This window comes from Hyperoodon ampullatus (assembly GCF_949752795.1).
Source record: "Hyperoodon ampullatus genome assembly, chromosome: 18".
In the NCBI taxonomy this organism is placed as follows: domain Eukaryota; kingdom Metazoa; phylum Chordata; class Mammalia; order Artiodactyla; family Ziphiidae; genus Hyperoodon; species Hyperoodon ampullatus.
Window position 1 is genome coordinate 54990039 of NC_136931.1, and position 27730 is coordinate 55017768.

General features: G+C 48.8%; 1 protein-coding gene across 1 annotated transcript; it reads left to right on the forward strand.

The window, feature by feature from the left end:
- The first annotated feature begins 28 nt into the window (after positions 1-28).
- On the forward strand, positions 29-27730 carry ZSWIM9 (zinc finger SWIM-type containing 9). Its single transcript, XM_079723291.1, has 4 exons — positions 29-90; positions 1195-1470; positions 10275-10587; positions 25444-27730. Exons 1-4 carry the CDS (start codon positions 68-70, stop codon positions 27631-27633), a joined length of 2802 nt encoding a protein of 933 aa, XP_079579417.1. The 5' UTR covers positions 29-67; the 3' UTR covers positions 27634-27730.

A 27730-nucleotide genomic window follows, 5' to 3' on the forward strand; every position in this document is an offset into this window, starting at 1 on the left:
GCGGGAGGCCGCGCAGGGCATCCCGGGAGCAAGGGCCGGGCCGGGCCTCGGCGCGGGGCATTGTGGGATGTGGACGCCGCTCCGGGGCGGGTAGGTGAGTGGGGAGGGGCGGGAAGGGTGCACATCTGGGGGAGGGGAGAGGCACAGCTGGGTGGGACAGCCGGGATGGGAGGTGCCAAGGCAGGCGGGGCTGGGAGGGGTTGCGGAGGCTGGAGCCGGTTGGGAGAGGCTTCATGAGGAGGGAGGCGCAGCTGGACGTGGGGGAGCATCTGGGGTGATGAAGCCCATCTAAGGACGACGGGCCATGTTTAGGACGAGGACCCATATCTCGGGGAGGATGATAGATGTAGATGGGAGGAGGGGGCCACAGCTGGGCTGGGCGGTGCATCTGGGCAGGTGGGGACCACAGATGAATATTGGTGACACTTCTGAGAATTGGCCACAAGTGAATGGGGCACACACCTGTACGCGAAGGGGCCATACTAGATGTGGGGAGTAAGTCTGGATATGGGAGCATCTCTGGGAAGCAGAGGCACAGCTGGATGTGGCAACCCATATAGGGGTCACATGTTGGAGAGGAGCAACAGCTGCCCAGTATCTGAGACACATCTGGGGAGGAGGGAGCCACAGGTGCATGAAGAATATGACTGGGGGTGAGGGGTCCATGACTGGATGTGCAGAGCACATCCGGAGATGGAGCATCTTTACAGGCGGGCACAGCTGGATGTGGGTTATAGCCCCTGTGTACGCTCATGGAAGGGGCAGTTCCAGACGAATGGAGGCACTAGAGGTTACCGCCAAATGTAGGAGGCGCATCTGGAAGAGGAGGAGGTCCTACCTGGAAGCCGGGAACACATTCGAGGAGGTGTCCACAATTGAGTTTAAGAATCATATATTGGGAGAGGGACCCCAACTGTGCCTAGGGATCGTATTTATGGAGGAGGTGACCAGAACTGGAGTTAGAGATCAGGATGACAGGTTCCAGCTGTCCCAGGAATAAAGCAGGGGGGTGGAAGGAGGCCAAAGATGGGCTAGAGGTTCATGTATAGAGATTAACGGGTATATCCCGCCCCAGGCCCCACCTGGATAGAGGCATCAGCACCGAAGAGGCAGGCCGAGAATGGAGGAAGCAGGACGCCTTGGGAGGGGATGGATCTGATATCCACGTGTCCTCCCCACCCCCCCCCCACCCAGGCGCCCCAGGATGGAGCCCCCACCCGGCACGGCAACGGGGCAGGAGGAACAGGATCTGCGGGAGAGGGCCTTCTTCTCGTGGGCCGAGTTCAGCCGCTTTTTCGACGCGTGGTGCCAGCAGCGGCTGGCGCTCTTCTTCGTCAAGAGCTCCATGCACCTGGCGCGCTGCCGCTGGGCCAGCGCGCCCCCGCTCTACACTCTCATCGATGTGCTGAAGTACAGCTACGTGCGGCTGGTGTGCAAGGACGTGCGCGCGCCCAGCCGGCCCGCCGTGGGGTGCGTGAGCTGAGCCTCCTGTCCTGCTGGGGGCTGGGGGGGAAGGGCGGCCCGGGGGAGGGGGAGGCAGTGAGCCCTCACCCCAGAGACTGGGAGGGGAGAGGTGCCAACTAAAACCGCTAAATACACCTTGAAGAGAAGCCGAGAGGGTCAAGGAGGGAAGCTTCCTGAGATGGAGACAGCCAGTTTGCTGGAGGGACCGAGGCACAGACAGAGGGTGGGCTCCACTTAGAGATTTTAACAGAGACCCGTGGAGAGGCAGGGAGTGAGATAGACACACACAACCAAGAGACATTAAAAAAGAAAATTCCAGAAACACGGAGACGTGGCACCAGAGACACCAGCCAGCCAGAAAAACAGGTGAGAGCCAGATTTGGGACACCTACAAAGAGATCAGAGGCTGAGCTGCAGAGAAAGCCACAGGACAAAAATAGAAAAAAAAAAAATCCATCCATTCAGTAAATACAGGGCCAGGTCCCATGCTGGGAACTAGGGATATTTCACTTGGGGGAGTGGGGAGTTTAGCAAGACGGACAAATTCCCCGCCCTTCTGGAACTTTCATACCGGACAGAAGGCTGACATGATATGAACAAACTCACAAATAGTTCCCTCCAACTGTAATGCTACGAAGGGCTTGAGGACTCCAAGAGGGCTAGGAAACATACCCAAGTGGCCAGGGGTGTTTTAATGGACCCCAATTTTAAACCCTAAACATTCCCCATACAACGTTGGGTTTCCAGCTTCCCTTCAAGCTCGGGAAGAGGCTGAGACCTTGTTCTCATGTGGCAGATGGCCACCCCAATTAGACAGGGCATTGGCACTCAGGTTTGCCCCAGACTCCACTGCTCTCTGCCACCTCATCCTTTGCTACATCCTTGTTTTGCCTGTCTGGCCCCTGTCTGTGTGTGAGTTGGAGACCCTTGGATGGGAGCCATGGACAGAGAGGTGCACTTAAGAACACAGGCTCTGCCTGCTGGCTGCTTGAGACTGGCTCCACAACTTCCTGGGTGGGTCTCTTTGGGCAACAGACTTCACATCTCCAAGCCTCAGTTTTCTCATCTCTGAAAGGGGGTTAGCGCAGTACCTGCCTCGTGGGGCTGTTAAGAGGTTACCGTGAGCAGGAAGGCGTTTACCCAGTGCCTGGAACACGGGGCGGCTGGGTGCAGAAGAGCTGTTACAGGAGCCAAGAGCACAGACCAGGGAGCCGGCAGCCTGGGTGCCCACCATGGCTCCACTGATGATCAGCCTGTGACACTGAGCTCGTGACGTCCCCTCTCTGGGCCTCAGCTGCCTCCCTGGGAAAAGGCGAGAAGCCATAGTATTGATCGCATAGGTTTTGTGAGGATTAAATGAGCAAATACATGCCAGTCATTCAGAAGAGAGCCCAGGTGAGCACTCGGTACCAGTGATGCTCACTCACAGTTAATTAAACATTTATTGTGAGAATTACGGTTCTCAGTAGCTTACTCACTGCTTATTCTGGAAACAGACTTGGAGATCCGGAAGCAGAACAGGATCAAACACCCATCATCACCCAGATACCTAGAACACGAGAGCTTGCTGGAAGCTTAGGCCCAATCTGGAATCTCTGCTTGTTAGCAGAACCCAGTGCAAAGCAACAGACACTTACTGAGCCCCTACTGTGTGCATGCTCTTCGAGAGGCGTGTGGAACCCAGAGAGCAGGTCTCTGCCCTTGAGCAGCTCAGGATCTAATGTAGGAGACAAAGACACCCGCCCCCCAAAAAATGGCCCAAAGTAGTGAGAAAGATGTTGAAGAGGGAGATGGAGGAGGATAAAAGAGGAATGGTCAGCTCTACTGAGAGTCTCCAGGGTGGATCTAGAAGGCTTCCTGGAAGAGGTGACCAGTAAGTGGAGCCTTGAAGGATTTTCTTTATTTATATATTTGTGTATGTCAGTATTTGACTTAAACACATGGCACATATTACATGCAGGCACTGTCCCTCTACAAATATCGGAGGGGAACCAGGGGGCAGAAGGGATGGGAGGGAGTGACAGGCCAGCCAGGAGGCAAGGACAGTGCCTTGGGCTTGGGCCTGGTGACTGGGTGGACAGTGGGATGTTACCTGGATGGGGAGCCCATCACTTCTGAGCCCCTCCGTCCCTCTAGCTGCTCAGGCAGGGCCTGACCAGTGTCACAGCCCAGGGACCAAGGACAGAGTCTGGAGAATTAGTATGTTAGAAAAGGCAGGACATGTGGCTAGCATGGTGTCAGGCCCAGACCTGTGGGGCTGAGTCCAAGGGCTGGGACTTTATCCTAGGGCACTGGGGACCCCTGGGAGGGCTGTGAGCCGGGTCAGCTCTGGGGGTCAGAAGACCCTCTGGGGTCTCATGGGGGATGGACTGGAGGAGAGAAACCAGAGGCCAGGCAGGTGGCTGGGGCTAGGGTCCAGGGAACTCACAGAAGGGCCATCTTTCCGGCCGCTCCTTCCGCCTTTCCTGGAGGTTGCACAGTGACCTCCAAATCACCGTCCCTGCCTCTTCCCCCCTCCAGCTCCGGAGCTCTCCCACTCTCCCCCAGCCTCTCACGGCACTTCTGTTGCTAGAACAGGATTGCCAAACTTTCCCAACACACACCAGCCTTTGGAAGCACAAAGATCTTGAGAACCTGAAAGATCCAGAAGAAATGGACAAGTGGAGTGCAAAACAAAGCAATGGTACTTTTTAAATCTTTTTGGCTGCACCGTGTGGCTTGCGGGATCTTCCCGGACCAGGGAATGAACCCAGGCCACAGCAGTGAAGGCCCGGAATCCTCACCACTAGGCCACTAGGGAAGTCCTAGCAATGGTACTTTTAGAAGAAAAAAAGATGTTTGAAAATAGCTGCGACTTTTTAAACTAACTGTTTACCAGGCACCAGCCCCTTTTCTAACCATATACATAATTTAATCCTCTTATTGAATCCTTCAACAACCCTGCAAGGTCAGTATTATTATTAGCCCCAATTTCCAGAAAACTGAGGCACAGAGAGGTTAAAGGATTTTCCCAAGATAACACAGCTGCTAAGAGGGAAAACCAGGATTTGGACCCACACAGTTTGACCACAAAACCCATGTTTTTAATTACCATTCTATCTCCCTCTTCCTCCCTCCCTCTCCTCTCTCTTTATTTCAATCATGTATCGTTAATATGAGAGTTGAATGTGCCAACACCCTAAGGATATTTTGGTCCTAGGTACCATGTGTTTGTTCATTCATCCAAGAGGTTCGTTTTGAGCACCTACTATGTGCAGGGTGTATATGTTTTCGATGCTGGGATTTCGGTGGGAGTACTCCACATTCAGTGGGGAGCATTCATTACAGATGGGCATCAATCAAATCATCACCCCAATATGTGATGGAATCTGCCTGGGGATGGTCAGGGAAGGCTTCCTGGAGGAGTGATGCTGGCTCTGAGTTGTGAAGGATGAGTAGGAGTTAACTAGATGAAGGGAAAAGGATGTTTCGGGAAGAGGGAAAGAACTTACAGTAAGTTGGTTGCAATGGAAATGTGAAAAAAGTGGACGATTTGGAGAGTTCAAAAGGCATGAGAGGGCTTGTGATGGGTGGTTTTGGTGGGGTGAGTGATGAGTGGTGTGCCTGGTACCTGGGTTTCAGACAGGGGGATACAGTCATTCACTCATCGTTCCTTTACTGAACTGATCACCTCCCAGGGGCCAGGATCTGTTCTAGGTGCTGAGGATACAACAGTAAACAAAACAGACTAAAATTCCTGCCCCTGTGGAGTTTACAGTTACGGGGGTGGGGTGGTTGGTATTACTCCCCCAGATAGATGGAGAGAAATGGCCTATTGAGGCTGCCTTAGACCATTGTGTGGGATACTGGGAACCCACAGAGGGGACATGCCATTCTCTGGTAAGATGCACGGCTTCCCAGAAGAGGTAACCTCCCCTGAGCGGTGCGGGGGGGATTGTTCTACGGCCAAAAGAGGTCAAACCAGAGAGTTTCCCCAAAGCCCGTGAATTTTTCTAGACAAATGTACTGGGTAGAACCCCATGAACTTGCCATTTTGGTAGGTCAGAAATGGCTGTGTGTTGGAAATTTGTTCGAGTTGCATCTGATACCATCATGGTGGCTCCGCATTTGTATTTTATTTAGAATGATTTTACACTTTCAATTTTTCTGAATTTGCATTATTTTTGTTACTTTAAGTTAGGCAAAAAGTCTTAAATGCTTATGTAGATTTTTTAAATCTGTCAGCCTCCAAGGTTTTACTTCGTGCATAAAGGAGAAAAGGGTGTGTCAAGGATCCCCTTCTGACTTAACAAAGACAATTCCTAAGTATTTAGACTGGAGGTTCTCAGGGTGGATCCTAAGAAGGATCCCCCTCCTCAGAGACTGTTTAGAAAGAACGTAGGAGCATTTTGGGTGTGGGGTGTGCTACTGGCATTTACCCCCTGGGAGCCAGGCTTCTTAACTATATGCCAGGCCCCAGATGGTCTGTGTTACAAGGGTTGGCAAACTAGGAGCCCTTGGGCCAAATGCAACCTGCAGCTCATCTTTATAAATAAAGATTTATTGACACACAGCCACACCCATTCATTTACATATCACCCATGGCTGTGTCTGCAGTATAGCAATAGGACATATCTACCGTCTGGCCCTTGGCAGAACAAGTTTGCTGACCCTTGCTCTATAAATGTGAAATCTACCAAAAATGCTGATCTCACCTCCCCTTGGAGAAACATGGACCTGCTTTCAGACAGCAGATGCCAATTTAAATATTATCAGGGAAATATACTCTGATTTTCTTTTGCCCTATTCTCTTTTTTTTGTTTTGTTTTTGTTTTTTAAATATTCATTTATTTATTTATTTGGCTGCATTGGGTCTTGGTTGCAGGTCTTAGCTGTGGCACGCAGGATCTTTCGTTGCAGTGCGCGGGCTTCTCTCTGTTTGTGGCGTGTGGGCTTAGTAGTTGCGGCGCTCTTTCATTTTCTACCATGCTGGATGTCACTCCCTAAATTGATGTTAGGTGATGGGCCATGCCCTTCAGTTTGAAAACCGCTGTTCAGGACAGACTCTTGCTCACACACAAAGAGATGTATAGGAGAGTGTTCACTCAAGTGTTGTTTGTAAGAAGGTAGAACTGGAGGCAACATAACAGTTGGCGTAGTTGCAGAGTGGAATATCAGGCAGCAAGTAATGAAACGTAAAAGTCTTGAAGAGCTGAGGAGTGAAAAAGCAAGCTACAAAAGGATATATAGAGTGGGATGCTTATATTTGTTTCCTGTTGCTGCTGTAACAAATAACTACAAATGTAGCGGCTTAAAATAATACAAACGTGTGACCTAACACCTCTGAAGGTCAGAAGTCCAACACGGGTCTCACTGGGCTAAATCAAGGTGTCTGCAGGACTGCGTTTCTTCTGGAAGCTTGAGGGGAGAATCCGTTTTGCTGCCTTTTCCAGCTTCTAGAGGCCACCCACTTTCCTTGGTTTGCAGTCTCTTCCTCCACTTTTAAAGCCAAGAGCGTAGCATCTTTCAGTCTTTCTCTGAGACTCTGACGTTTCTGCTTCCCTCTTCCCCTTATAAGGACCCTGTGATTACCTTGGGCCCAGTATCTTCTCCTCATCTCAAGATCCAAATTTAATCATGTCTGCAAAGTCCATTTGCCATGTACAGTAACATTGCCCAGCTCCTGCGACTAGGATGTGAATATTCTTGGGGGGGCTGTCATTCCGCCTGACATCGTGCTAGAAAACAAAAATTTCCCAAGTAAACTTCTACTTATTTATTTTTTTAATATTTATTTATTTATTTGGCTGCGCCGGGTCTTAGTTGTGGCATGGGGGATCTAGTTACCTGACCGAGGGTCAAACCCAGACCCCCTGCTTTGGGAGCACGGAACCTTAACCACTGGACCACCAGGGAAGTCCCCCAAGTATACTTTTAAAAACACACATTCAGAAAAGTGCACACATCCTGCATGTACAACTTGATGAATTTTCCCCAAGTAAAATGCACATGTAACCAGCACCCAGTACAAGAGACAGAATACATCCAGTGCCAAGAAGCACCCCCTCCACCATGCCCCCCATAACCACTCAGGGTAACCACTGTCCACTCTTTGGCCAGCAGAGGTTAGCTTTGCCTGTTGTTGGACTTTCTATAAACTACAACCATGTGGTGGATCTTCTTTTGTGTCAGACTTCATTCATCCAGCAGGTTTGTGAGATCATCCATGTTTGGGGGGAGAGTAATGGTTTGTTGATTCTTATTGTTGATTAGTATGTTATTTTTAGGAATATATCACAACTTGTTTTCCTATTCTATTCTGTGTTTGGGTTGTTTCAAGTATTTGGCTAATATGAATGGTGCTGTTATGAACATTCTAGTACACATCTTTCGGTGCTCATCTGCAGGCATTTATCTTGAGTGGAAATGCTATTCACAGAGGAGGCACATGCTCAGCTTCAGTAAATAATGCCACTCAGTTTTTCAAAAGTGACTGTACCATTTCACACTCCCATCAACGACATCTGAGAGTTCCAGTTGCTCCACATCCTCACCAACAGTTGATGTTATCAGTCTCTTTTATCTGCTGGTGTAAAGTGGCCTCTCCCTAGGGTTTTTTTTTTTTAAATGAAATATACTTGATTTGTAATGTTGTGTTAGTTTCAGGTGTGCAGCAAAATGATTCAGTTACCCACACATATATATATTCTTTTTCAGATTCTTTTCCATTATAGGTTATCACAAGATATTGAGTATAGTTCCCTGAGCTATACAGTAGGTCCTTGTTGGTTATCTATTTTATGTATAGTAGCGTGTATATTTAATCCCAAACTCCTAATTTATCCCTCTCCCCCCTTTTGCCTTTGGTAACCATAACTTTTTTTTTTTTTTTTTTTTTTTTTGCGGTACGCGGGCCTCTCACTGTTGTGGCCTCTCCCGTTGCGGAGCACAGGCTCCAGACGTGCAGGCTCAGCGGCCATGGCTCAGCGGCCATGGCTCATGGGCCTAGCCGCTCCGCGGCATGTGGGATCCTCCCAGACCGGGGCACGAACCCGTGTCCCCTGCATCAGCAGGCAGACTCTCAACCACTGTGCCACCAGGGAAGCCCCATAACTTTGTTTTTTATGTCTGTGAGTCTATTTCTGTTTCATGAATAAGTTCATTTGTATCATTTTTTTAGATTCCACATATAAGCAATATCATATGATATTTGTCTTTCTCTGACTTACTTCACTTAGTATGATCATCTCTAGGTCCATCCGTGTTGCTGCAAATGGCATTATTTCATTCTTTTTTGTGACTGAGTAATATTCCATTGTGTATATATACCACCCTAGGGTTTTGATTTGTGTTCCCTTGATGCCTAATGAGTTTGAGCCCCTTTTCATGTGTACAAAGTTTTAAAACCTGGTAACATACCTTCCACTGTTTTTTTTTTTAAACTTGTATTTTTAAATATTTATTTGTTTGTTTGTTTGTTTGTTTATTTTTGGGTGCATTAGGTCTTCGTTGCTGCACACAGGCTTTCTCTAGTTGTGGTGAGCGGGGGCTACTCTTCGTTGCGGTGCGCAGGTTTCTCATTGTGGTGGCTTTTCTTGTTGCGGAGCACAGGCTCTAGGTGCGCAAGCTTCAGTAGTTGTGACTCGCGGGCTCTAGAGCGCAGGCTCGGTAGCTGTGGTACACGGGCTTAGTTGCTCCATGGCATGTGTTTATAGATACATTAAAACATATGTGGGAATGCTCAATACCTAATTTGGGTAGCGGCTACTTCTGGGGTCAGAAGGAGGGAGGGGACATTATTGAGACAGGGTTCACAGAAGGCCACAGCTTGCAATGTTGTTATCACTAAATCAAAAGCAGATACAGGAGTATATGAAATATTTTATTTCTTAAAGTTGATTGAGGTAAGTATAATAAACTATGCATTCACTTTTAATAGAGCTGGGGGTGGTGGGTGCAGAATTCTAGCAAACGTACAGCGCTCCCCCATGTTCCAGACAGTGTTTTTCAGTGCTTTCCAGGTATCAATTCTTTTAATCCTCGCAACAACACTATGAGAAAGGTATGATGATTATTACTCCCTTTTAAGAGGAAACTGAGGCCCAGAGACCTGAAGGGACCTGCCCAAGGTCACAGAGCTGGCATATTCTTAAGGCCCTCTATTCTTCTCTATGTTTGAAACAAATTTTTTAAAATTTTTATTGAAATATAATTGATTTACAATGTTGTGTTAGTTTCAGGTGTGCAGCAAAGTAATTCAGTTATATATGTATTCTTTCTTTTAGATTCTTTTCCATGATAGGTTATTACAAGATATTGAGTATAGTTCCTTGTTGGTTATCTATTTTATATATGGTACTGTGTATATTTTAATCCCAAACTCCTAATGAATCCCTTCCCCTCCTTGAAACAATTCTTTTTTTTTTTTTTTAATTTATTTATTTATTTAGGGCTGTGTTGGGTCTTCGTTTCTGTGTGAGGGCTTTCTCTAGTTGTGGCAAGTGGGGGCCACTCTTCATCGCGGTGCACGCGCCTCTCACTATCGCGGCCTCTCGTGTTACGGAGCACAGGCTCCAGACGCGCAGGCTCAGTAGTTGTGGCTCACGGGCCTAGTTGCTCCGTGGCATGTGGGATCTTCCCAGACCAGGGCTCGAACCCGTGTCCCCTGCATTTGCAGGCAGATTCTCAACCACTGCGCCACCAGGGAAGCCCCTGAAACAATTCTTAATGTTAAAAAGTCAAAATAAGAATAAAGGAGAGAGAGGAGAGAAGGCAGAAGAGGGCAGGCAGCAGGGTGATGTGACTGGCGGCCGTGGTCGTTCCTCCCGCAGGTCCCCCCAGCCCGGCTGCCCGGCCTTCATCATCGTCAAGCTGAGCCCGCTGCGGGACCGCCTCGTGGTGACAGAGTGCCAGCTGACCCACTCACACCCGGCCTGCCCGCTCGAGTTCGCCTACTACTTCCGCCCGGGCCACCTGCTGGCCAACGCCTGCCTTCCCGTGCGCACCACCAACAAGATCTCCAAGCAGTTCGTGGCCCCGGCCGACGTGCGTCGCCTCCTCTCCTACTGCAAGGGCCGCGACCACGGCGTCCTGGACGCCCTGCACGTGCTCGAGGGGCTCTTCCGCACCGACCCCGAGGCCAAGGTGGGGTCTCGGGAGAGGCAGGCGTGGGTGGTGGCGGCGGGGTGGGGGTGGCGCGGCCGCGGAGAGGCACGCCCAAGACTCGCGGGCCGTTCATTCATTCATCCATCCGCCCACTCATCCATTCACGCCTTTCATTCATTCCTTTGCGTATTCATTCAAGATTTATCGAGGCATGGGGTGGTGGTCGGGGGCGGCCACCTGCAAGATATGGCCCCGTCCCTACCCTCAGAGAACTCATCCCCTAAGGCAGCGCCCTCCACTAGAACTTTCTGCGGTGATGCGAATGCCTTGTGATTCCGCACTGTCCAGTATGGTAGCTCCGAAGCCACATGTGGTTATTGGGCGCTTGCCCTGCGGCCAGTAGGACTGAGGAACAGAATTTTTAAATGGTATTTCATTTTCACGAATTGAAATGTAAATAGCCACTTGCAGTGATTGGCTACTACAACCTTGCAGTTGTCCGGGGAGAAACCAATCATAGACGCATCCAAATATGATATCAGGTCATTAGGGTTGCGGCTAGGAGAAAGAGGATCCAGAGTGATGGAAAGTGCTATTTAAAAAAAAATTGTTTTTAACTGAAACGACACACATAGAATATGCACAAATGATAAGTATAGAGTTTAGTGAGTGTTCACAAACACCCCTGTGCCCACCCCCCAGATCACGTCTTAGTAGGGAGGGTGCTACATGACATAATACGATGGATTGGGGAGGAGAATGGTAAAGAAGAATGGACGAGGGCGTGGACAATTGTAAGGGTGCTATTTTTTTTTTTTTTTTTTGCGGTATGCAGGCCTCTCACTGTCGTGGCCTCTCCCGTTGCGGAGCACAGGCTCCGGACGCACAGGTTCAGCGGCCATGGCTCACGGGCCCAGCCGCTCTGCGGCATGTGGGATCTTCCCAGACCGGGGCACGAACCCGTGTCCCCGGCATCGGCAGGCGGACTCTCAACCACTGTGCCACCAGGGAAGCCCTAAGGGTGCTATTTTAATGTGAGTGGTCAGGGAAGGCCTCTGTGAGGACATGATGGGTAAGCAAAGGAGACAGACTGGAGGGAGGGGGTCCCCCATTCTGTCTTCAGAAGGAAGTGAGTTCCAGGCAGAAGGAACAGCCAGTGCGAAGGCTCAGAGGCTGGAGCGAGATCCATGTGCTGGAGGAACGGTGAGGCTCCTCCACGAGGAATGTTTCTGTTGCTTTGATCCAACTTCAGGGCTAGTGTGGGCTTGGAGGGAAGGGAAGAAGGAAGGAAGGAAGGAAGGGAAGGAAAGAAAGAAAATCGGTTTCTCCTTCAGGCTGTGCTTTTCTCTCATGCATGGAAGAGGTCCCAACTCAGGGTAGAGATGAGGCGTGAACCCACTCTCCAGAATCAAGTCCAGAGCACTCCCCCCATCTACACCTCATACCCAGTAACCAGCCCTCTTCAAGCCACCAACAGAAACCCAGCCCTCTATCCATACATAGTATTGATAATAATTTAGGAAACGTTTATCAGGCACTTACTATGTGCTGGGCACTACCCTAAGTGCTTTATAAATTGTAATCCATTTAAATACCACTAGCACACTATGAGAAAGGAATCCACCATTCTCATCTTCACTTTACAAATAAGGAAACTGAAGCACAGAGAGGGCAAGTAACTGGCCCGAGGTCACACAGCTACTTAACCACAGAGCTGGACTTCAGACCCACACAGTCTGGATCCAAGGCCATGCTCTTCACCACTCAGCTATTCCCCAGTTTGGAAATGAGGTTCGGGCCCCTCCCGGTCAGTTCTAGCTGTACCCTGGAAACACCCTATGTAGGGTCGCCCTTGCAAGAAGCAGCATATTCATTATGGAAAGCCTTCAATGTCAAGGGATCATCCTTTTAACGCCCAGTTTGGACGCTGTCATGAAATCTAGCCTAAACCAAGTTTGACTCCTGGATCTGTGATTTGCCCCACCTTAATTTTTTTTAATTGCATTATAGTTGATTTACAATATTGTGTTAGTTTCAGGTGTACAGCAAAGTGATTCAGTTATACATATAAACATTATCTATTTTTTTTCAGATTCTTTTCCCTTATAGGTTATTACAAACTGTTGAGTATAGTTCCCCGTGCTATACAGTAGGTCCTTGTTGGTTATCTATTTTATATATAGTAGTGTGTATATGTTAATCCCAACCTCCTAATTTATTCCTCCCCCTGCCTTTCCCCTTTGGTAACCATAAGTTTGTTTCCTATGTCGGTGGGTCTATTTCTGTTTTTGTTTTGTTTTGTTTTGTTTTGTTTGCAGTATGCAGGCCTCTCACTGTTGTGGCCTCTCCCGTTGCGGAGCACAGGCTCCGGACGCGCAGGCTCAGCGGCCATGGCTCACAGGCCTAGCCGCTCCGCGGCACGTGGGATCTTCCCGGACCAGGGCACGAACCCGTGTCCCCCGCATCGGCAGGCGGACCCTCAACCACTGTGCCACCAGGGAAGCCCTATTTCTGTTTTGTATATAAGTTCATTTGCATCATTTTTTTAAGATTCCACATATAAGTATCATATGGTATTTGTCTTTCTCTGTCTGGCTTACTTCACTTAGTATGGTAATCTCTTGGTCCATCCATGTTGCTGCAAATGGCATTATTTCATTCTTTTTTTTGGCTGAGTAGCATTCCATTGCATATACATACCACATCTTCTTTATCCATTCCTCTGTCGATGGACATTTAGGTTGCTTCCACATCTTGGCTATTGTGAATAGTGCTGCTATGAACATCGGGGTGCATGTATCTTTTCAAACTAGAGTTTTCTTAGGATATATGCCCAGGAGTGGGATTGTAGAGTCATATGTTGGCCCACCTTAATATTTTTAAAAGAAATGAAGAAGTTCTAGAAAACCAAGAGACAGACCAGTGAAAGGGTTATTCCTTTTTTAAAAAATTTAAATTGGCTTTTTGAATATGTAAGACATTCACATGGTCCTAAATTCAAAAGGTACAAAAGGGTATGTAGTGAAAAGTACCCTTGTCACCTCCTGACCCTCAGGGCCCCTCCTCAGAGGCTGCTGGAGTATCAGTGGCTTATCCATCTTTTATATATCTTTCTGTTCTATGGCCCAGTGCTGTCCAGTAAAACTTTCTGTGATGCTAGAAATGATGTGTGTCTGCGCTGTCCAGTAGAGTAGCTGGTGTGGCTATTGAGTGCTTGAAATATGGCCAGTATGACTGAGGAACTGAATTCTTAATTTTTTTTTTTTTTGTCACAATGGACGGCATGTGGGATCCTAGTTCCCCAACCAGGGATTGAACCCACACCCCCTGCAGTGGAAGCGTGGCGTCTTAACCACTGGACCGCCAGGGAAGTCCCCTGAATTATTAATTTAACTTAATTAATGGAAATTTCGACAGTCCCATGTGGCTAGTGGCTTCTGGATGGAACGGCACAGCTTTATACACAGATACATTTGCTTGTCTTTATTTTTAACCTTATTTCCCCTTGTCCCCTCCCCCAGCAAGGTAGCACGTTATACCCACTTTTTTGCATCTTGCTTTGTATACTGGGGCGTGCCAGATGGTAGCATCTTTTGTTCTTCCTCTGGGGCTGATCAAATCCCCCTGAGAAAACTCCAACCACTTGGCTGGCTGGCAGGTAAAGAACAGGCTGATGGCTTCTGGGAGCCATGTTGGGGAAGAGAGCTGGGGAGCTGGCCCTCCATCAGCAAGATGCACAGAACTACCACTCCCCCATGCCCCGCCAGCAGATGGGCCCAATGTCCCCAGGGCCAGCAACCCTTTCTGTTTTACCGCCTCCACAGAATAAATCTCCAGCCACCTGGGGGTGAGAAAAAGCATGAGCTTAACAGATCTAACTGGTTCTAAAACAGCCCTCACATCCTTTGTTTTAACCTCCCCACACTGCCGGGATTTGCCAGTTCCTTTTGAGGACTCTGCTATTGGTCCCAACTGATGGGGGTTTTTGGGGAGGTTGCTTTTGTTTTCTTTTTTTGGGGGGGAGCAGTGGTCAGCTTGTTCATCTGCTTTCCAACTTCTGAAGTTTGGGTCCTGTTGTCTCCTTTCCTAATGCCTCTATAACTTTTTTTAAAAATCCCTTTTCTATAGAGGTACTTGAAGGTCAGGAAGGAGTGAAATTAGCAGGATGTGTTCAGTCTGTCACCTTTACACGGAAGTTTCACCTGGCTTTTTTCACTTATAAGATATAGCAAAAGAGTTCTGGATATTATTCTCTCTGCTTCCAGCAGTTTCCTGAAGGAGCGATTATATTTGAGAAGCTGAATGCTGGGGACCCCCTGTGTTGAGGTCGTTCACTTGGTCTTGGGAGGGGATCAGACAAGAAGAGTGTACCCCAAAGCCACAACCACCGTTTGTGGGCAAGACTGAGTAGCTGCTTCAACCAAGGAGGTGTTAAGACCTTTTATAATCTGCCCTGAGGCCGTGATGATGGGCTGAGGCATCTAATCCCATCTCCTTTGTGGCAGGCTCCAGAGTAACCAGCAAGCAAGCTGGCTTTCTGGGTGAAGATGGATCTTGCACAGAAACGTTGCAGCCCTCTCTCATGTGTACGCTTTGCCTTCTGAGAAAGGTGAAAGTTGTTCTGAGTGTGCTACTTTTAAGAATACTAACTGGTCAGCTGGTACAATCTCAGCAGAGGACTCTGTCAATATCTGTCAAAATGACCAAGTCACTCACCCTTTGACCACTCCCTCTCCCACTGCTGGGAATTTATCTTGCAGATGTAGTTGCACAGATGCCGAATGATTTCCACGCAAGGTTAATCATTGGGGTTCGTGAAAGTAAGATTGGAAACAACCAAACCCCACCCATGGGTAATGGTTACATAACTGGAATACTATGTAGCTTTAAACAAGAGTGAGAACAATTCTAGGAACTGATCTGAACAGATCTCTCAGTTACAAAAAAAAAAAAAAAAAAAAGCAAGGAGCAAAACAATGTACATGGTATATTGTATGTATAAAACGGAGAAAATAGAATATAAAGGTGGCTTGCTTGTATTCACATAAAGAAAATCTAGAAGAACAGCAAGAGATGTGGATGGACATAAGAATAGCGAATGGCAACACAGTGGTTAGAAAATAGAAGTAGGAAGAGGACCCAGTGCTGGATAGCTTTCTATTATTTGGCTTTGGGACCTTGTGAATTTTGGCACATTTGAATAATTCATTTTAAAAGAGAAGATAAGGGGCTTCCCTGGTGGCGCAGTGGTTGAGAGTCCTCCTGCCGATGCAGGGGACATGGGTTCGTGCCCCGGTCCGGGAGGATCCCACATGCCACGGAGCCGGTGGGCCCGTGAGCCATGGCCGCTGGGCCTATGCGTCCGGAGCCTGTGCTCCGCAACGGGAGAGGCCACAACAGAGAGAGGCCTGCGTACCGCAAAAAAAAAAAAAAAAAAGAGAAGATAAAAAATAGACAATAGTCCCAATGTGCCACACTGATCTGTTTCTCTCTAGAAAAGAAAGATTTGGGATGAGCAATGAGTGTCCTAAGACGTGACAGTCAGGATGGCCTGGGTTTTGCCTTAGTAACAACCAGCCCTGGAATCTCAGTGGCTTACCTCACTGAACTTTATTTCTTGCTCACTGGCCAAAGCTAGTCATGTGACCGTGGAGAACTGCAGGGGGGCAGAGAGATGCAGTCCTGCCAAGTGCCCAGGACAGGAGAAACCCACCATTACTTGGCACAGGGAAAAAGACAACCACAGGCTTATAGAACTGTTTCACTGAGGGTCTCCCAGAGCCCTATCTGAATCTGGGGCTTGTGTTTCCCCTGCTCTGTAGTTACCCTGGACTCTTGTGGCTCAGTCTCAGCCTTTCTGCCTCTTCCTGGCTCCCCAAGGGAATCTCCTCTGTGTCCAGTAGCCTATTTTTACATCAGGCCAGCCACTTTGGGGGTGATACAGTAACAGCTAAAAACTTGATTTTATTTGTACAGATATACACTAAAAACTTTACATACATTCTAGCTGTGCCATTTCCTGGCTGGGGAACATCCAGTAAGTTGTGAACAAGTTATGTAACTTCTCCAGACCTTGGTTTGTTCATCTATAGAATGGGGATAATAATAGACACTACCTCATAGTTGTTAGGGTTGTTGTGTGAGGGTGTGTGTGTGTGTGTGTGTGTGTGTGTGTGTAAGGAACAGTGCCTGGAAAGTAGGAAGCTCTATATGGTTTAGCTATTTAGCTATTATTTTTATTCCCTCATTTTTTGCGGGGGAACAGTCTAGAGAGTAGTATTATTCTGTTCACATGAAAAAGGAGGCTGTGTGCCTGAATATAGGAAGAGGTGTGGGTAGGGAGTGTTGTGTGGCATGGTTTCTGATGTCCACATTTGTGGAATCTGGTCTATAGTTAATGCATCCCTGTGCCACCGATTTGTGTGTCTAAGACGGTACCCACGATCATTCCCATCCTCCAGTCGGCTCCTCCCTGGGCTGCTCCATCCCCGCTTGTGCCCCACCATCCACTCTACGCCTCAACCCAGAAGCCTGTGTGTCAGGCCCATGCAATCACTTTTGTGAAGAGTCTGGTGGTCAGCTGCACAGGCCCTGGGCCCAAACTGCCTGGATTCAAATCCCAGCTCTGCCATTTACTACGCGTGTGACCCCAGGCAAGCAACTGAACCTCTCTGTGCCTCAGTTTCCCCATCTGAAAAATGGGGATAGTAATAACAGGACCTGTTGTGCCGGATTGTTGTGGAGGTTGAAAGAGTTAATGCCTTGGAACTGGGGGGTTAGTTCTCCCCAGCACTTTACACACGTGAAATCTCCTGTTCATATTTATTCATCTTTGGTTTGCAGGCTCTCTCTTCCCACTCAGAGGTGTCTTATTGGCCCTCCTCAGTGCTTGAGCAGCACTTGGCATGTCTGATTTGCTCAGTAAATATTTGGTAGAGAAATTCATTCTTTTTTTTTTTTTTTTTTTTTTTTTTTTTTTGCGGTACGCGGGTCTCTCACTGTTGTGGCCTCTCATGTTGCGGAGCACAGGCTCCGGACGCACAGGCTCAGCGGCCATGGCTCACGGGCCCAGCCGCTCTGTGGCATGTGGGATCTTCCTGGACTGGGGCACGAACCTGTGTCCCCTGCATAGGCAGGCGGACTCTCAACCACTGCGCCACCAGGGAAGCCCAAGAAATTCATTCATTTATGTATCCCCCTCCCACCTTCATCACATGTCACCACACCCCTCCAGTGTCACCCACACATCTCCGTCCACACCTTGTCTTTTCCCCCCACCACCATCCTTTATGACCTGGACTTGAATCCCAGCCCTATTGCTTGTTAGCACCATGATCTGGAGAAAGTCACTTCCCTGGTGTAGTCAGGGACCCTAAGACCACCCTCAGGTTCAATGGGGACTCACAGAACTCAGCAAAGCCATTATACTCACAGTTACAGTTTATTACAGTGAAAGGATACAGAGTACAATCAGCAAAGGGGCGCATGGGGTGGGGTCCAGGAGAGACCAGTGGTCTCTCCCAGTGGAGGTATATGGACAGTGCTTATTTCTCCCGGCAACAGTGTGTGACAACACGCATGGAGTATTGCCCACCAGGGAAGCTCACCCAAGCCTCGAGTCCAGGGTTTTTATTGGGGTTTGGTCATGTAGATATGACTGCCTGAGTGGCTGACCTCAGTCTCCAGCCCCTCTGGAGGTCAAGCCCGAGGCCCCCACTATAAACCAGTTGTTAGCAAGAGACTATTTAGAGTGGCCCAAGCCCCCCAAGTGAACAAAGACACTCTATTGGGCAGGACATTCCAAGGGCTTAGAGGCTGTCTCCTAGGAGTCAGGAAGGAACCAGACCTTTCTTTGGAAGGTGTGGGGTTTGGACAACCCAGACCTGCTGAGTTAATCTTCTACAGCAAACCTGGAATCTCTCAGCCTCAGTTTCCCTATCTGCAATATAAGGAAAATAATGGTCCCCTCTCAGCAATCACCCTCTCTCAGTCAGAGGACCCCACACTGGGAATTCCCTGGCAGTCCAGTGGTTAAGACTTGGTGCTTTCACTGCCCCGTGGGCCTGGGTTTGATGCCTGGTCGGGGAACTAAGATCCCACAGGCAACCACACGCCAACCTCTGTCCCATTAGCCTTTCTCTTTAGCATGTCCTCCACACTTGGATGATAATAATAATAATAATAACAGCTATCACTCAATACACACTGACCTCGTGCCAGGCACTGATCTCCATGCTTCATGCAGATTAACCCATTTAATCCTCATAGCAACTTTATAAGGTCAATGCAGTTACACTCCCCACCTTTGTGGATGGGAACAGCTCAGGCACAGAGAAGTTCAGACGCTTTCCCTAAGTCACACAGCTGATGCATAAATCCGCACAGTTAGTAAGAGGAAGAACCTGGATCTGGATCCCTACGGTCTGGCTCCAGGGTCCAGGAACCCTTAACTATCCAGTCATTGGGCCTCTCGGCTGAAAGCAACACTAGTTGTGTTATTGTTCATGGAGACTTGGCCAGTCCAACAGGACAGGACTTGCACCTGCCTCATTCAGTCCCTTCTGTCTCCTCAAGGCTAACACAGTGTCAAGCACATAGTAGGTGCTTAGTAAATGCCGTTTAATGAACAAATGGCTGTGCAAGAAAAGCTTATGTGCCCTCTTTTTTTTTTTTTTTTTTTTTTTTTTGAATGACCTTAAATGTCTTTAATTGTAGTTCAGGATGCATGACTGATAAGCACAAAATTAGATCTAACAAAATGAGGAAATATATAATTAGCAGGAATGCAGTGGTAATGAGAACAACAGGAAGTTAGAGATAGTAGCAAACTAACATTGGCTTGGCTTGACTCTTGCCTTGTGGGAAGCCCAGAAGGAATTAACCTGATGAATTCTTCAATCATTTCTTTATCTAATGATCAGTCATATTTGGTACCAAGACAGACTGTAGTGTTCTGCTGATGCTGACACGGCTTTGAATAAGAAAATGTGTGAAAACTCAATAGCTCCTCCTACAAGAACTTCATTAATATTCAGTTATTAGATTTAACTTGTAGTTGGATGTGTTGGTGGATGGTGCTCAGGGCTTGTTAGAGATGGGAATACTTCCATAAAGCAGCACCAGATTAAGCAACAATAAAGAAATCTAAATGTTCTCACTATTGGGTATGGGACTGGTGTAATATTCTTGTTAAAAATCTGCTTTCCCCTCATTACAGTTATATTTTCTGTTGGAGTTTGTGGCTTCCTGTGGAATCTAATTCTTTCTTTTGTTTCATAATTCAGTTGATAGAGTAAAACATGTTTTTAAAATTTCTTGGGAGAATTATCAGCCTTTATATCTTTGGGGCCAAGTTATTGAGCTTCAGCTTCTATGAGTCCTCATTTCCCATTTTGACCCCTACTCTTTTTTTTTTTTTTTTTTTTAAATTGTTTAATTTCTATGTGTTTATTGTTCATTCACTTTTGAATTTTCCACTAGACTAGTAATTTTTTTTTTTCTAGTAGGTCTGTGTCTTTATTCCTGTCTTACCCCTATGTTCTTCATGACATTTTTTTTTTCTTAAATTCCATATATATGTGTCAGCATACAGTATTTGTCTTTCTCTTTCTGACTTACTTCACTCTGTATGACAGACTCTAGGTCCATCCACCTCATTACAAATAGCTCAATTTCGTTTCTTTTTATGGTCGAGTAATATTCCATTGTATATATGTGCCACATCTTCTTTACCCATTCATCCGATGATGGACACTTAGGTTGTTTCCATCTCTGGGCTATTGTAAATAGGGCTGCTATGAACATTTTGGTACATGTCTCTTTTTGAATTATGGTTTTCTCAGGGTATATGCCCAGTAGTGGGATTGCTGGGTCATATGGTAGTTCTATTTGTAGTTTCTTAAGGAACCTCCATACCGTTCTCCACAGTGGCTGTACCAATTCACATTCCCACCAGCAGTGCAAGAGTGTTCCCTTTTTTCCACACCCTCTCCAGCATTTCTTGTTTCTAGATTTTTTGATGATGGCCATTCTGACTGGTGTGAGATGATATCTCATTGTAGTTTTGATTTGCATTTCTCTAATGAGTAAAGATGTTGAGCATCCTTTCATGTGTTTGTTGGCAGTCTGTATATCTTCTGTGGAGAAATGTCTATTTAGGTCTTCTGCCCATTTTTGGATTGGGCTGTTTGTTTTTTTGTTATTGAGCTGCGTGAGCTGCTTATAAATTTTGGAGATTAATCCTTTGTCAGTTGCTTCATTTGCAAATATTTTCTCCCATTCTGAGGGTTGTCTTTTGGTCTTGTTTATGGTTTCCTTTGCTGTGCAAAAGCTTTGAAGTTTCATTAGGTCCCATGTGTTTATTTTTGTCTTTATTTCCATTTCTCTAGGAGGTGGGTCAAAAAGGATCTTGCTGTGATTTATGTCATAGAGTGTTCTGCCTATGTTTTCCTCTAAGAGTTTGATAGTGTCTGGCCTTACATTTAGGTCTTTAATCCATTTTGAGCTTATTTTTGTGTATGGTGTTAGGGAGTGATCTAATCTCATACTTTTACATGTCCCTATCCAGTTTTCCCAGCACCACTTATTGAAGAGACTGTCCTTTCTCCACTGTACATTCCTGCCTCCTTTATCAAAGATAAGGTGACCATATGTCCGTGGGTTTATCTCTGGGCTTTCTATCCTGTTCCATTGATCTATCTTTCTGTTTTTGTGCCAGTACCATACTGTCTTGATTACTGTAGCTTTGTAGTATAGTCTGAAGTCAGGGAGCCTGATTCCTCCAGCTCCGTTTTTCGTTCTCAAGATTGCTTTGGCTATTCGGGGTCTTTTGTGTTTCCATACAAATTGTGAAATTTTTTGCTCTAGTTCTGTGAAAAATGCCAGTGGTAGTTTGATAGGGGTTGCATTGAATCTGTAGATTGCTTTGGGTAGTAGAGTCATTTTCACAATGTTGATTCTTCCAATCCAAGAACATGGTACATCTCTCCATCTATTTGTATCCTCTTTAATTTCTTTCATCAGTGTCTTATAATTTTCTGCATACAGGTCTTTTGTCTCCTTAGGTAGGTTTATTCCTAGATATTTTATTCTTTTTGTTGCAATGGTAAATGGGAGTGTTTCCTTGATTTCACTTTCAGATTTTATGTGCCCTCTTTAGAAAGAAAACTCAAGATCAGAAATCTAAGTTTTCTCTTTAAGAATGAAAGTCAGCTTCTAATTAGGCAAGTGCTGGCCAGCTCCAGAAAAGTCTCAAGGCAAATACGTTTTGGTGTTTTTACTTTTCTCTTATTCCTTTTCCCAAGGAGAAAAAGGTAAGAACTTACCTAATACTATAGAAACATGTAAGGTTTTTTTTTTAAACCCATTATGCCTATTAAATTTTTTTTTTCAAATTGAAGTGTAGTTGATTTACAATGCTGTATTAATTTCTGCTGTACAGCACAGTGATTCTGTTATACACACATATACATTCCTTTTTATATTCTTTTCCATTATGGTTTATCACAGGATGTTGAATATAATTTCCTATGCTACACAGTAGGACTTTTTTTTTTGGAGATGTAATTGACCTATGACATTCTATTAGCTTCAGGTGTACAACATAATGATTTGATATTTGTATATATTGTGAAATGATCGCCCCAGTAAGTCTAGTTAACATACGATGACTTTTATCTTTACGTTAGTTTCTAGACCAGCACCGTCGAATAGAACTTTCTGTGGTGATGGAAATGTCCTCTACCTGCACTGCCCCATAGAGTAGACACTAGCCTCACGTGGCTATTGAGCAGTGAAATATGACCAGTGTGACTGAGCAAGTGAATTTTTATATCTTTTTAAATCTTAATTTAAATGTAAATCGCTACTGTATTGGACAGAACCATCCTAGATGGAAACATCTGCTAAGATAAATTAAATCATAAAGTAATGGTAGGTGTAAAAATTAATGATGGTTGAAAAAAACAATAGTGGTATTGTAACCAATTCAGTGGTAAGCTGACTAGGCTTTTCTATAAAATTTATTGAATGCCTCTTCTACTTAAGATGCTGAATGTATAATTTTAGGGTGAGGAAAGCAATTTTCTTGCTCTTTTTGGACTCCACTAGACTTTTTTTTTTTCTTAATAGAGTTGTTTTGTTGTTGTTGGCTTTTTGGGTTTTGTTTTTTGTTTTTGTTTTCTTTTGGTCTTGAAAGTGGAGAACTGTGCCTTGCATTTTAACTGGTTTCATAGGACGAGGTCCGATTATGGCAGAATGGTTTGTGGAGAGATCTGTGTTTAAACTGTATTCCAATCCTGGTTCTGCAGCTGTGGGCCAGCTCTGCAGCGCCTGGCTGAAACAGTCTAGCCATCTGCCTGGTGTAGGGGACCCTAGCTCATCTCTGCTAATCTCCCTACCCCGTTAAGTGGCTTTTGTGCAAAAATAATGAGGCCAGAGTGGCTGAGGCCAAGGCAGACGAGAGGGACAGAGATGAGGCCCAAGGGCCTGATCGCCCAGTGCACAGCTGTGGCCTGAACTCTGGATTTGACTTGAGGGTGATGGGAAATTCTGGGAAAGGTTTTTAAGGAGGGGAGGGGTTGATCTGGTCAGAGTCTTGAAAATGCCCCCCAGCAGCCGTGTGGGGGACATGGAGAGACAGGGAGCCCAGGCAGAAGCAGCTACAATAATCCAGGTGACAGATGGTGATGGCTCTGACCAGTGGCCGTGGGGGTGGGGAGAAGGGGTCAGATTCTGAACGTCGCTGCTAGGATTTGGGGATGGACTGCATGCAGAGGAGCTAAGACTCAGCCCTGAGTGCCGGAGCCTGAGCTATAAAGTGGGTGGTGGAGCCATTGAGGAAGAGACGGCCGACCAAGGAGGGGCAGGTTGGTGGGGAGTGAGAATCAAGGGTGCCTTCGGGCCATCAGTCTCAAGGGACACGTGAGCTGTCTAAGGGTCCATGTTGCTGCAGAGACAGGTTAGTAGGTGGGTCTGGAGCCTGGAGATACAGAACTGAGAGTTATCAGCTTAGAGATGCTAAAGGCCATGTAACTGGATGAGATCACCTTGGCTGAGCCTAGAGACACGAGAGAGGAGAGGAGAGGGCCTGGACGAGCTCTGCAGCACAGCAACATTTAGAGGTGGATCAGAGGAAGAGGGGCAAGCAAAGGAGACTGCAGAGGAGATGGCTGGGAAGAAGGAGGAAAGCCAGGAGTTTTTCAGGGTGACAGAAGCCAAAAGAGACCGACATTCCAGAAAGGGGACAGGGTCACTGTACTGAATGCTGCTGAGAACTCAAGGGAGATGGTGATGATAGCTGGGATTTGATACATGCCAGGCATCATTCCAAGCTTTGGACATGGATAATCTCTATTTAGCCTCACCACAAGCGTTAAATAGACATATATTCCCATTTTGCATAAAAGGAAACTGAAGCTAAAATGCCAGAGGAGGGAATTCCCTAGCGGTCCAGTGGTTAGGACTCCACGCTTCAACTGCCAGGGGCCTGGGTTTGATCCCTGGTTGGGGAACTAAGATCCCACAAGCCAGCTCGGCGCGCAGCCAAAAAAAAATGCCAGGGGAAGTGACTTGCCGGAGGTCTCACAGCTGGGAAGAGACAAAACCAGGATCCAGAACTAGGATTCAAAGCCAGGATTCCCTGAACTTCCACTTCAGAGACACGGCCAGTGGATATCACCGCACATTCGCACATTCACACACTCATTCGGGATGTATTGAGCTGTGGCTCAGGCCAGGAGCCATTCAAAGCATCAAGGGATGCAAACGTTAAATGAAGCAATATCCTTGTGGGGCTTACATCTTAGGGAGGGCAAACAGGCAATAAGCAAAGCAGCAGATAATGATGTAACATGCTTCAGGGTGGTAAGTGCCATGGCCGGAAGCATCCAGAGAGAGCTGTGGTGTCCGCTTAGATGGGATGGTCAGAGAAGACCTTTACAAGCACGTGGTCTTTAAGCAGGGATGATAATTATGGTAATAAGGAACACTTTAAGAGCACTTACTATTTGTTGGGTGAGTATTGTTCAATAATAGTAATATTATTTGTGCCAATGTTCCAAATGCTTTAATTCATTTCATCCGTCCAATCACTCTCATCATCATCACTTTGCAAGTGAGACAGAGGTCAGGGAAGTTGCGGAAAGCCACACAGCCAGGAAATGGGGGCTCCAGGGTCTCAGCCCAGGCCGACTGGCTCCAGACGCTGTGCTGGACCCGACACTCCATGCATGAAAGAATGACTGTTCAGTTCCCAGAAGGGGAAATTGGGAAACGAGGAGGTTAAGGAGGAAGCTGAGGCACAGAGAGCTCAAGTCACGTAGTTAAAAGCGCCGGTGAGGCCGGGACTCAAACCCAAGCAATCTGGCTCCAGTCTATGCGCTTTACTTCTAGACCAGTGGCTCTCAAACTTGAGCGTGCGTGGGAATCCCCGGGAGGGCTTGTCAAAGCAGATTGCTGGGCCCCTCCCCGGGAATTTCTGACTCAGCAGGGCTGCGGTGGGCCTGAGAATATATGCATTTCTGTCAAGGTCCCAGCAGGCGATGCTGACGCTGCTGCTCCAGAACCTATACTTTGAGAACCACTGCCCTAGAATGCCTCTGACCGCAGGAAGGAATGAATCCCCAGTTCCTAGTAGGGGGAACTGAGGCTCAGAGAGGCTGTCTAGTGGGCAAAACCACACAGCTCTTAGGTGGTGGTGCCGGCATCGGAAACCCAGGCAATCCGGACCCCGGGTTTTTAATCATTCCCCTGCACTGCCCCCTGCTGGTCAAAAATGCACGCACGTAAGAAAGAATGAATGAACGGAGTCCCGTTTCCCCCGAGTGGGAAATCGTGGGCGGGGCGACCCCGGACACCTCCTGACCTCTTTCCCCGCCTCTCCGCCCCCGCCCGCAGGTGAAGCTGGTGTTCGTGGAGGACCAGGCGGTGGTGGAGACCGTGTTCTTCCTGACATCGCGCACCCGGGCGATGCTGCGGCGCTTCCCGCGCATGCTCCTGGTGGACCGGCTGCCGGGACTGCAGGGCGCGCTGGATCTGCTGGCGGTGCTGTGCGTGGACGGCGCGGGCCGCGCGCGCCAGGCCGCCTGCTGCGTGGCGCGGCCCGGCACTCCGAGCCTGCTGCGCTTCGCGCTGGCCTCGCTGCTGCAGAGCGCGCCCGACGTCAAGGGCCGTGTGCGCTGCCTCACGGCCGGGCCCGAAGTGGCGGCACAGCTGCCCGCCGTGCGCCAGCTGCTGCCGGGCGCGCGCGTGCAGATCTGCCGGGCGCAGGGCCTGGAGACGCTCTTTAGCAAGGCGCAGGAGCTGGGCGGCGCCGGCCGAGAGGACCCGGGCCTGTGGCCGCGCCTGTGTCGCCTGGCGGGCGCGTTGTCGCCCGCCGCCTACGCCGAGGCGCTGGCCGAGCTGCGCGCCCACGGCCCGGCCGCCTTCGTCGATTACTTCGAGCGCAACTGGGCGCCGCGCCGGGACATGTGGGTGCGTTTCCGCGCCTTCGAGGCGGCCCGCGACCTGGACGCGTGCGCCCTGGTGCGCGGCCACCGCCGACGCCTGCTGCGCCGCCTGAGCCCCTCGCGCAGCGTGGCGCAGTGCCTTCGCGACCTGGTGGCCATGCAGTGGGCCGACGCGGCTGGGGAGGCGGCGCCGGATGTGTCCGACGATGGGGGCCCTTGGCTGGAGGGTGAGCTGGGGAGGGGAGCCCAACTGGAGAACGAGAGGATGAAGGGCGTGGAAACCGGAAACTGGGGCGGGGCGCGGAAGGAAGGAAGTTTTCGGAGAGAAGCCCAGTTAGAGAAGGAATGGGCCAGAGGGTTGGAGACCAGAGACCGGGAAGGGGCTCAGGTAGAAAATGAGAAGGGGAGAGGGTTGCAAATCCGAGACTGGAGGGGGGTCCACTTGGAGAACCAGAAGGTGAAAGGGCTAGAGGGGAGTGTCTGGAGAGGGTCCCAGTTGGAGAACGAGCACTTGAGAGGGCCCGCGATCAGAGACTGGAGGGGGGGCCCGTTGGAGGGTGAGAAAGACTGGGGACTGGAAGGTTATATCTGGAGGGGGGCCCAGGTGGAGGACCAGAGGTTGAGAGGATTGGAAGAGTATACCTGGAGGCTGGCCCAGCTGGAGGATGGAAGGATTAGGCTGCTGGAGACCCCAGACGGGAGGGGGACCCTGTTTGATTATGAGAGAACCAGCAGTCTTGACGGGAGCCCCTGGAGGGGGGCCCAGGTGCACGATGAGAGGGTAAGTGGACCGAAAACCAGAGACTGGAAGGGGCCGCATTTGGAAGCAGAGAAGGAAAGGGGGCTGGAGGTCAGAAACTGGAGGAGGGTCCATGTGGAGAAGCCCCCGGAATTGGTCCCCGAGAGCGGAGACCTAAGGGGGCCCCAATGGGGAGATGGGAGGCAGAGAGGGCCAGAGACTAGAGAAGAGCGAGCAGTGAGGTTGGGTGTCAAAAGAAGAAGGGACCTGGAGGATGTAGTTCTGGTCCAGCTGGGGGACACAAGGGTGACAGGCCTGGAGAATGGAGATGGAGAGGGAGCCCAGGCTGGGGGCCCCAGGAGCAGAGGAGGGCAGGGGATGGAGTGTGGGGACACAGCAGGGGGCCGTCTAGGGCTGGGGAATGGAGTCACGTGCAGCACTCCCGTGGGGACTGTGTTGGAGGGTGACCCAGAGTGGGCAGTGACAAGGAGGATGTACCTGGCGGCCGGAGAGAGCGCACAGGAAGGAAGCGGAGGAGAAGGCCCCAGGGAATCAAAGAGGCCGTGCTGCCCCTCGGAGGAGGAGGAAGTGGACTGGGAGCCCCTGGCCAAGTTCCGAGCGGCCTGCGGGCCAGAGCTGGCAGAGCTGGTGGCCGAAGAGCTGGCCTTCGCCCGGCAGCACGGAACCCGCGGTTTCCATTGGACAGGAGCTGGCTTTGCCCTGAAGGACGGCACCTCGGACTTCTTCCTGGACGGAGCCCTGACGCGCTGCAGCTGCTCCATCCATGCCGCCCGGCGTCTGCCCTGCCGCCACCTCTTCGCCGCGCGCCTGCTCACAGGGGCAGCCTTATTCCACATGGACCTGCTCAGGGATTGCTGGGGGAGAGCCCCCGAGCCCTGAGCCTGCTCGCGCCTGCCCGTCACCCTCCACGGTGGGGGCGGGAGGGCATTCTTCGATCCCAAAGATAACAGGGCTGAGCCCAAGGAGGCCACCTCAG